The sequence below is a fragment of the Bufo gargarizans genome, chromosome 2 (assembly GCF_014858855.1).
Source record: "Bufo gargarizans isolate SCDJY-AF-19 chromosome 2, ASM1485885v1, whole genome shotgun sequence".
NCBI lineage: Eukaryota > Metazoa > Chordata > Amphibia > Anura > Bufonidae > Bufo > Bufo gargarizans.
In genome coordinates, this window is record NC_058081.1 from 517,045,314 (window position 1) to 517,056,198 (window position 10,885).

The 10,885-nt window shown below is 44.1% G+C and overlaps 1 protein-coding gene across 1 annotated transcript; it reads left to right on the forward strand.

Annotated features, from left to right (window-relative positions):
* The first annotated feature begins 4,159 nt into the window (after nucleotides 1–4,159).
* On the forward strand, nucleotides 4,160–8,843 carry B3GALT6 (beta-1,3-galactosyltransferase 6). The gene is made up of 2 exons (XM_044277974.1): nucleotides 4,160–4,231; nucleotides 6,335–8,843. The coding sequence occupies exon 2, from the start codon at nucleotides 6,650–6,652 to the stop codon at nucleotides 7,658–7,660; it is 1,011 nt and encodes a 336-aa protein (XP_044133909.1). The 5' UTR covers nucleotides 4,160–4,231; nucleotides 6,335–6,649; the 3' UTR covers nucleotides 7,661–8,843.
* Nucleotides 8,844–10,885: the final 2,042 nt, after the last annotated feature.

The following is a 10,885-nucleotide window of genomic DNA, read 5'->3' on the forward strand; positions in this document are numbered from 1 at the left end:
GCGCCTGCGCCGAATACAGACGCGCAGGCGCGAGAATTGTATATTCCAATGTATAACAAGGACAGCCTTTGGTTGTGCGGGCATGCTGGGAGTTGTAGTTTTGCAACAGCTGGAGGCACACTGGTTGGGAAACACTGCTCTAGGGCATTTCCCCGTAGTGCCACCACACAGTGGTTAGGCCCACCTTTGTGACCCCTCACAGTGGTTAGGCCCACCTTTGTGACCCCTCACAGTGGTTAGGCCCACCTTTGTGACCCCTCACAGAAGTTATGTCCTCCCTGCGGACCTGAGAACTGTCCACTCCAAGGTCTGAAATGAGAACAGATGAACAACATGTACACAGTGACAATTATGGAGCGCATGCGCTGGTTACGTTCCACTAGGGAATGGAGCTTTTTGTTTAAACGGTATAAAGCTGTAACCCTTCAGGACAGAAGTCAGTAGCTCATCCTACAGGGGGATGCCTCGTGTAGAGACCTCATGTTTTCCTGATCGAGACTAACTGCTTTCGCTGAAAAGGGCAACCCAGCTGATGGAGCTGTCAGTGTGAACGTCATCTGTGATGTATGTACTTTCATTCTGGATATAGTCAGGACTCCCGATGAAGTGTTTATGTAATTCTGTATTATGTTCTTTATCCTTTGTATATAGATAAGTGCACAAGAAGAACATTATATCGCTATATGTATATACTACTTATTATATTTAATAAAAATCAGGTGATCAGCAAAAGGGTGAAGCAGGGACCAGAGCCCCCCCCCCCCCCCCCCCCCCTCACTACGTCCCTGACTTTGGGCTTCTTCATACGACTGCATGGCTTTTTCAGTGTTTTTCAGGCTGTTTTCAATGGATCAGTTTTTCAGTTTTATTTTGTTTCAGTAGCGTTTCCGGTTCCATTTCGTTTTTCCGTATGGCATATATAGTATACAGTAATTACATAGAAAAAATTGGACTGGGCATAACATTTTCAATAGATGGTTCAGCAAAAACGGAACGGATACGGAAGACATATGGAGTACATTCCGTATGTGTTATGTTTTTCTTGCAGACCCATTGACTTGAACGGAGCCACGGAACGTGATTTGCGGGCAATAATAGGACATGCTCTATATTTGAATGGAGCGGAAACGGAAGGCATACGGAGTACATTCCTTTTTTGCGAAACCATTAAAATTAATGGTTCCGTATATGGACGGAACCAAAATACGGCCCGTATACGGAACACAAAAAACAAGTGTGAACGAGCCCTTATCCTGCACTAGTCTACATTAAAGGGAACCTGCCACCGGGATTTTGTGTATAGAGCTGAGGACATGGGTTGCTAGATGGCCGCTAGCACATCAGCAATACCCAGTCCCCATAGCTCTGTGTGCTTTTATTGTGTAAAAAAAAACGATTTGATACATATGCAAATTAACCTGAGATGAGTCCTGTCCCTGACTCATCTCACGTACAGGACTCATCTCAGGTTAATTTGCATATGTATCAAATCGTTTTTTTTACACAATAAAAGCACACAGAGCTATGGGGACTAGGTATTGTGGATGTGCTAGCGGCTATCTAGCAACCCATGTCCTCAGCGCTATACATAAAAACCCGGTGACAGGTTCCCTTTAAAGTCTTTGTTTTACTGATCATATTCCCTTGCATTCTGAATGGACAGTAATCCGTTCAGTTTGCATCAGGATGTCTTCAGTTCAGTCATTTTGACTGATCAGGCAAAAAATAAAACCGCAGCATGCTACGGTTTTTTCCATAGGAATGTATTAGTGCAGAACGAAAAAAATGTGAAAAAAAATTAATGCCGGATGTTTTGCCGGATGACACCGGAAAGACGGATCCGGCATTTCAATGCATTTTTCTGATCAGTCTTACAAATGCCATCAGTTGGCATACGTTTGCCGGATCCAGCAGGCAGTTCCAGCGATGGAACTACTTGCCGGATCACTCTGCCGCAAGTGTGAAAGTAGCCTTATACGCCAGAGCTGCACTCACTATTCTGCTGGTGGAGTCACTGTGTACATACATTTCTTATCCTGTACTGATCCTGAGTTACATCCTGTATTATACTCCAGAGCTGCACTCACTATTCTGCTGGTGGCGTCACTGTGTACACACATTAATTATCCTGTACTGATCCTAAATTACATCCTGTATTATACTCCAGAGCTGCACTCACTATTCTGCTGGTGGAGTCACTGTGTGCATCCATTACTTATGCTGTACTGAGTTACATCCTGTATTATACTCCAGAGTAGCACTCACTATTCTGCTGGTGGAGTCACTGTGTACATACATTACATATCTCGTACTGATCCTGAGTTACATCCAGTATTATACTCCAGAGCTGCACTCGCTATTCTGCTGGTGGAGTCACTGTGTACACACATTACTTATCCTGTACCGAGTTACATCGTCGCTTATACAATCTGATTGGTTGCTAGGGGCAACTGAACCAGTTTTCTTTTACACCAGTTTTGATAAATCTCCCCCACCATGTAAACACGTCATGCCATCTTCCTGGAGCCTCACTAACGTCGGACAGGCGCACTGGTAAAATGGCTCCACTGGAGACATGAGGCACAGATGAGAACAGCCGCCATTGTTTCCAGCACATGGATTTGTAGCTGCCAGAGGAAGAACAACAAAGCGGTATGTTAAGCTTAGCTGTATTGTCAGACATCTACTTCTTACCCCATCACAAGCTCAGGCTGCTGCTCCATTTCTCCACCATGCTTTACAATGTAGCCAGCTGTGCTGTCTACTAAGATTGCACATAACATATCCTAAACAAAAGTCCCTTTTAGAGACCCTCGGGATATTTATATATATATGGCAATGGTCTAATGAGACCTTGAATCCCTGTAGGGGTCCCTAACTGATATTAAAACTTATATCTTTAATGGTTATTAATTAAAAATTTGAAACGAAAAAGAAAAAACACGCTCAGAAGAACAGTTATTTAAAATTATCAGTGTCTGATATTGGCTAGGGTTAATTCGGAGTGGTGTGGTCGCGTTCCCTTTAAATCAACGGGATGTTTTGATGGATGTGAATACGTCCCACCTAGTGTTGTGGGATAATATTGGAACCAGCAATTGGATTGAGGGTGATTTGCTTTATTCAGAGTGATTCTTAGGCACATGTAATGTGACTAAGAATCACTCTGAATAAAGCAAATCACCCTCAATCCAATTGCTGGTTCCAATATTATCCCACAACACTAGGTGGGACGTATTCACATCCATCAAAACATCCCGTTGATTTAAAGGGAACGCGACCACACCACTCCGAATTAACCCTAGCCAATATCAGACACTGATAATTTTAAATAACTGTTCTTCTGAGCGTGTTTTTTCTTTTTCGTTTCAAATTTTTAATTAATAACCATTAAAGATATAAGTTTTAATATCAGTTAGGGACCCCTACAGGGATTCAAGGTCTCATTAGACCATTGCCATATACACATAACATATCATTTCACACACAGTCTGAAATCACCCTCCATCTCAAAGACTCAAACTACTGCTGTGACAATTCCCCATACTTTATACTGCAGCTCTGCTAACTCAGACTGGATGTCAGCTGACAAAACAAGGAATTAAAGAGAAAACAAACCAAGCCACTAATGATCGTATGTTTGCGTCAGCGGGTTGAATGCATGGATAATCATGGGCCAGAAAATAGTGCTGTTCACTTCTCTGTGGTTTTCCCAATTGTTATTGGCTTCCCCAAGATGGCCGCCGCCGCCTTTTACAAATTGGGCTCCTAAAACAAGGCTGCCCATCGCGCATGCGCAAACGTTACGGCCACTGTGTCGGGAAAGTGCTCAGCCGCGTCTTCTGACGTAAAATGCGCGCTGGCCATTTCAAGAGAAAGGGTAGTGTTCAAACTCCATGCGCCATAAGTACCTTGTGACGTCACAAGGTGACATGCCTTTGAAAACCTAATTATCAAAGTGGCCATACGTTTCACTCTAAACACCATAATTCAGGTTTGTTGTTCTTATTTTTGTGTTATTTTACTATTTTTTACTACCGCATCACATGGGATGTAGATATTACCCAGCTGCCACATTCCGAGGCTGCTTAGAACCCATGTGACTAATATGTCAGGTGACCCTGTGACATCACTAGGTCCTTACGGCGCATGGAATTATGAAACAACCATTCTGAAAGGCCGCATATTGCCAGTATGGTGTGTGCAGTGAGCCCTACTCTGCAGGAAACTGGTAAGGATTGTAGCCTCCACCATTGATTTTCTGATTACTGTGGAGCAGATACATAATAGCAATTAGTGTAGGGGCTGCGTTTTATAGTTCAGCTCGGTCCTTATTCATGGCCGTTATGTGCCAAAGCCCCATTAGCCATAGCAACCAATCAGAGATCAGCTTTCCTATCCAGATGTGAAATAAAAGCTGAGCTCTGATTGGTCGCTATGGGTGATAGTTTGACTAGAGGCAGTGGTGATCAGTATCAGCCACTACTTTCTCCTACCTCTTGATGCTTTCCATGCTTCACTAATTTCTTGACGTGTTCTTAGAACACATTGTGGATTTTCTGCTTAAAATTTTCACACTAGCGTTATTCTTTTCCGGTATTGAGTTCCGTCCTAGGGGCTCAATACCGGAAAAGAACTGATCAGGATTATCCTAATGCATTCTGAATGGAGAGAAATCCGTTCAGGATGCATCAGGATGTCTTCAGTTCAGTCACTGAACGTTTTTTGGATGGAGAAAATACTTCAGCATGTTGCGGTAATATCTCCGTCCAAAATTCCAGAACACTTGCCGGAATGGCATTATTTTCCATTGAAATGCAATAATGCTGGATCTGGCCCTAAGTGTTCTGGAAAAACAGATCCGGTCTGCGCATGCGCACACCTTAAAAATTGTGAAAAAGATAAATACTGGATCCGTTTTTCCAGATGACAACCGGAGAGATGGATATCCTGATCCGTCTACAAATAGTATCCGTTTGCATACAGATTGTCTGCCGTAATCCAGCAACGCTAGTGTGAAAGTACCCTTAGAAGAGGCCTTGAGCGCCGCAGCCTTTCCCTAGGCTAGTGACATCACTGTACATCACTCATTTCGCCTAGTTGTGCTTCATCCCCATTCAAGCCGTCCAAGTACTGCCACTATACGATGTACGACGCTGTCCTTGGAAAGCTGCCGGGAGCCTGCATCACTCGCCAGAGCTCCGGTGAGCGCAGTGGGTCCCTGATACAGCTGATCGGCCGGGACTTGAACCCCGACTGATGTGATAATGACCTATCTTGTGAATAAGTCGTCATTATCTTTTCCGTGATAACCCCTTTAAGGAAGCACTCCACGTTTGTTTTTTGTTTTTATATCATTGTTGCCCGTATTTGAATGCTATATAAGACCTAGGGTATTGCAACGAATGAGCGTACAGTCACTCTATTGTAGAATTATAAGCTGTGTTCCCAGCCACCGTGGTCACATGACCTGTGGTGTGGACCAGAAGTCGGGCTCCCTCTGCTATCTTATGAGAGCCCTGATGCCAGTCTCCTAGGAATGAATAGAGAGCCTGGCTTCCCGTCCACGCTAAAGGTGCCATGTGAAACGGCTTGCCAGAGTGAGGGCAACAGCGGCCTGGAACGCTACCTATGTAGTATTCTAATAGGGGCAAAAATTAAAAAGAAATGGAGTTCTTTAACATCGAGATTGTATTTGTGTTCTTTGTGTAAATCAGGGATGCCCAACCTGCGTCCCTCCAGCTGTTGCAAAACTACAACTCCCAGCATGCCCGGACAGCTCACTGCTGGGAATGATGGGAGTTGTAGTTTTACAACTGCTGGAGGGCCGCAGGTTGAGCATCCCTGGTGTAAATGATTACCCATGGTTTTAGACCAGGCATGCTCAACCTGCGGCCCTCCAGCTGTTGTAAAACTATAACTCCCACAATGCCCTGCTGTAGGCTGATAGCTGTAGGCTGTTTGGGCATGCTGGGAGTTGTAGTTTTGCAACAGCTGGAGGGCCGCAGGTTGAGCATGCCTGTTTTAGACTATTGATGGCCTATCCTCAGGATAGGTCAACAGCATCAGATTGGTAGTTGTCCGACTCCCGGCACCACAGCTGTTTGAAGAGGCCGTGATACTCCGGTGAGTGCTGCAGTCTCTTCACAGCATTCCAAGCACAGCGCCATACATTATATAGAGGCTGTGTCTGATACTGCAGCTGATTGGCGGAGGTGTCCCCCACTCATCAGATATGTTATAAGTATTCCACTCCCGGGAAAATACCTTTTTAAGGTTTGGCAGTTAACCAAATGAAATGCAGTTTTGACTCTAATATATTTATCTGTTTCAGCCTGAAGAAGGGCGTTGTGTCCGAAACGTTGCACCAAATACTTAGTGAGGAATGAAAATTAAAAAGATTTTAACTACACGCAAGTTCCATTGATTGTTGCTTCCATGAAATGCTGCCCAACATGTCCAGCTGCTCAACCTGTGGGATGTGATGATAACCTATTAACTTGTAGAGCCGGGTGGAGAATGCCCAAATGAAGCCCCACCTGGTCTCCAGATGTGAACACATAACCTACCTGACTGTTGAGCAGTTGACTCAGTAAGCTGCAAAACAGTTACCTGGCAGGATATGGCAGCTGTCTGACCAAACTCAACCATGAGCTTATCACGGCTGCTGTGTCGCCATAAGACGGTGCTGGGTTTAGCCGTTCTGTCCTTTTTTGCCATAATACTGCTGTACCTAGCCAAATGTACCTCGGAGACCCTGAAAACACCCCAGGGTCTACCTCAACAGCAGGGGCCTTTCAACCGCCATGTACCCCAGCTCCAATTGCCAGAAAAAAGCATCTCAACGTTTCTGGCTGTCCTAATTGCCAGCGGGCCCAAATACTCTGAGCGCCGCAGCATCATTCGCAGCACCTGGCTGTCCATGGCCTCCTCCCATAGCGGAACGCTGTGGTGCCGCTTTGTTATAGGCACTGCGGGGCTAGGTGAAGAAGAAGCAGCTTTGGTGGAGATGGAACAGCGGAGGCATGGTGACCTATTGCTCCTTCCTGACCTCCGGGATTCGTATGAAAACCTGACAGTCAAGCTGCTGCTTATGTATGTATGGCTGGACCACCATGTTGATTACAAGTTCGTGCTGAAGGCCGATGATGATACATTTGCCCGGCTGGGCATTCTGTTGGAAGAACTGAAGGCTCAGGAGCCCCATCGGTATTACTGGGGCTTCTTCTCAGGCCGAGGCCGGGTAAAATCAGCGGGGAAGTGGAAGGAGAGCTCCTGGGTGCTATGTGACTATTACCTGCCCTATGCACTTGGGGGAGGCTACGTCATGTCATGGGATCTGGTGCATTACTTGAGCCTCACCAAAGACTACCTTGCACACTGGCAGAGTGAGGATGTGTCTCTGGGGGCCTGGCTGGCACCACTGGATATCAGGAGGGTCCATGACACCAGGTTTGATACCGAATACAAGTCCAGAGGCTGTAACAATAAGTATATAGTCACTCACAAGCAGAGTATTGAGGACATGCTGGAGAAGCACCAGACATTGGCCAAAGATGGAAAGCTGTGCAAAGAGGAAATCAAACTGAGGTTATCCTATATCTATGACTGGGGAGTGCCCCCATCCCAGTGCTGTCAGAGGAAAGATGGCATTCCATGAATGACCCAGCTGCTGATGTGTGGAGGGAGGGGTATGATGGATACCCATCTCTTAGCTGAGGGACCCAAACCATTGTTATATTATGACGTGTCTGAATAATGTATAATGTCATTGTATAGAGAGGAGTTCCCTTGTACCAAGATAGGCAGAGATGAGTGACCTGGTGTGTTTGCTGCTATTTTCCCATGTTACCAATCTAGTTTCGAGCTGATTATTTGTCTCTCCTGACTTTTTTTTTTATAGACGTGCATGCTCGGAGTAGCCAAGCATGCATATTTTGTTCAATGGGGAACAAACTTCTCAGACATTCCAGTTGTTTTCTGTTTAAACAAGGACCAGAGAAGCTGGCAAAATGCATGTTGGCACATCGGAAAGCTCCCTTCTCCGTTTACCTAGACTGCCTAAATCCTCAAGCTAGCCTCTAAAAGGTAGCAGTCTAATTTCTTCTCCGGTAGAGGTAGTTCATCATCAGCATAATTGCACCCCCAGTGCTACCGAAACAATGGCGGCAGACTGAAAAGATGTAACCCTGTCTGCACAGCTGGTTCTAGTGAGTACTGAGGGTAATGGGCACGCTCTCAATTGCTGGGCTGATATGCTTCTGTGATCCGTAAGCACTGATGGGTTAAATGAATGGGTTAACTGGTACGAAAAGTCAAGTTGATCCTTTAGGGCAGGGATCAGCAACTTTCAGCACTCCAGCTGTTGTGACACTACAATGCCCAGCATGCCGCAGTGGAAGGAGGATTCTGGGAGTTGTAGTTTCCAAACAGCTGGAGTGCTGGAGGTTGCTGATACCCTGCTTTGGGGCATAATAGCATCCACGTTTGTTCTGTCTGTAAAGTTTCCAGGAGCATACAACCTTTGGTACTCCAACTTCTGTGAAACTGCAATTTCCAGCATGCACACTTGCTTGGCTGTTCTCAAGACTCCTATAAAAGCGAGCGGTGCATTCTGGGAGTTTTAGTTTTGCAACAGCTGTAGGCCCGAAGGTTGCCAACCTCTGAATAAGAGGATTGCACGCTCAATTATCTCACTGGGACTAAAACGAGATTTTAGGTGTAACTGTTTTTATCTTTTCTTTTCTTAAAGCGGCTGTCTCACTTCAGTAAGTGGCATTTATCATGTAGAGAAATTTATTACAAGGCACTTACTAATGTATTATGATTGTCCATATTGTTTCCTTTGCTGGCTGGATTCATTTTTCTATCACATTATATACTGCCCGTTTCCATGGTTACAGACCACCCTGCATTCTATTAGTGGTGGTTGTGCTTGCACAATATAGGGAAAATGCACTAGCCTATGTGCGCTTCCTTGCTTTTTCCTATAGTGTGCAAGCACGACCACCACTGAAGGATTGCAGGGTGGTCTGTAACCATGGAAACGAGCAGTGGATAATGTGATGGAAAAATGAATCCAGCCAGCAAAGGAAGCAAAATGCATAATAACAATACATTAGTAAGTGGCTTGTATTAACTTCCTCTACATGATAAATGCAACTTACTGAAGTGAGAAAGACCCTTTAAATGTGTGGGGCAAGTGATTCAGATTATTTTTGTAGTATGCTTTACTTTTTTATTTAGTACTTTTTGTTTATTTTAATTTCAAAGCTGCCTCTGAAGTCTTTTTGCAGTGAGTTGCTATGGAAAATCCATCCTCACAGTTCAGCACAGCGCAGTACTGAACCGTGAAAGCGCTGCTTGCTCACTGCCTTTCTCCTAGATCGCTAAAACTGCATATGTCCGATATATATATAATATATGGACAGTTTTAGTGGTCCAGGAGGGAGGAAGCGAGGGGAGCAGCAGTGAGTAAAGCGCGTCATCGCCGTTCACTACAGCGTTGTGCAGACCGATTAGGGACAACTTCAGAGGCAGTTTTGTAATAAAAATGTTGAAAATCAACAAAATATATTGCAAAAATATACAGAATCACTTGCCCCACACTTAAAAAAAAAAATCAATGTTTTAGAAAACAATAAAAAAAAGTTAAAAAAGTACCCTTTTCTGTTCAAATTTATTGTAAGTAAAAAAAACATAATTGGTATTATTACGTTTATAATGGTCATGTTATTTAATGTGCATGTTGCACGCTGTAAAAAATAAAAATGGGAAACAGAACCACAATTGCTGTTTTGTCTTTCTTCTTACTCCCCCCCCCCCCCCCCACACAAAAAAAAGGGGGTATAGAAAGTGATAAAAAAAAGGTGGATGTATCCCAATGAAAATGTCAATTCACCCTGGCAACAAATCTAGCTCAGGTGCAACTCTGTTAACAAAAAAAAACAAAAAAAAAAACGTTCTAGATTGCAGAATATAGTGAGACAAGATTTTTTTTTTTTTCCTTTTAGGGGTAGGATTAGAAAGAGACTAAGGAAAATCACCCGTGTTTTTTTTTTTTTTTTTTTTTTACCCCTTGGAATAACACCCTGATGGTGGGTGCAAACGCTCAGGAACCTACCCCTTAAATTACCCTAATAAACCCTATGTTGATATGGTGAAAAAAAAAAAAAAACTAAGACAACTGCCCCAAGAAGGTTTGTCAGGGGGCCAATATGAAATAAATTAAAGGTATATTTAAAGCAGAAAGGTTAGTACATACAACAAGGCATGCAAATTAAAAGGATTTGATGGCAGGAAACCTAGTATGCCCCATTCATCTAGTAATCGTAAGGGAAAGATGGCAAGATAACAAAAACAAGGCTCATGACCACCATAGATGTATATAACAGGCGCCAGGATGCTATCTGTGTTGTGTCAGTGGTTTTAACAGACCCATACACTTCAGTGGATGCGTTTGGTCCATGTTTTTTTTTTTTTTTTTTGCTGCAAAAACTACAGCTCCAGATGTTAGTTGAAGGTCTGTGGGAAATATGAAACACAGGTTAGGCTTTGTTCACATCACCGTTCAGCCTTTCCGTTCTCCTGCATAAAGGACGGAAAAGGCACATAACTGACGCCAAACTGAGTCAACCGAAGCCCTTAGTACCCAATAGACTATAATGGGGTCCGTTATGTTTCCGCTCAGAAGATGATTTTTAAGCGGAGACAAAAGCCCTGCATGCACGACTTTTGTCTCCGCTTAAAAATCATCTTCTGAGCGGAAACATAACGGACCCCATTATAGTCTATGGGGTCCTAAGGGCTCCGTTTGGCGTCAGTTATGTGCCTTTTCTGTCCTTTCCGTTCTCCTGCTCCTAAACGGGAGTGCATCTCTTAGAAA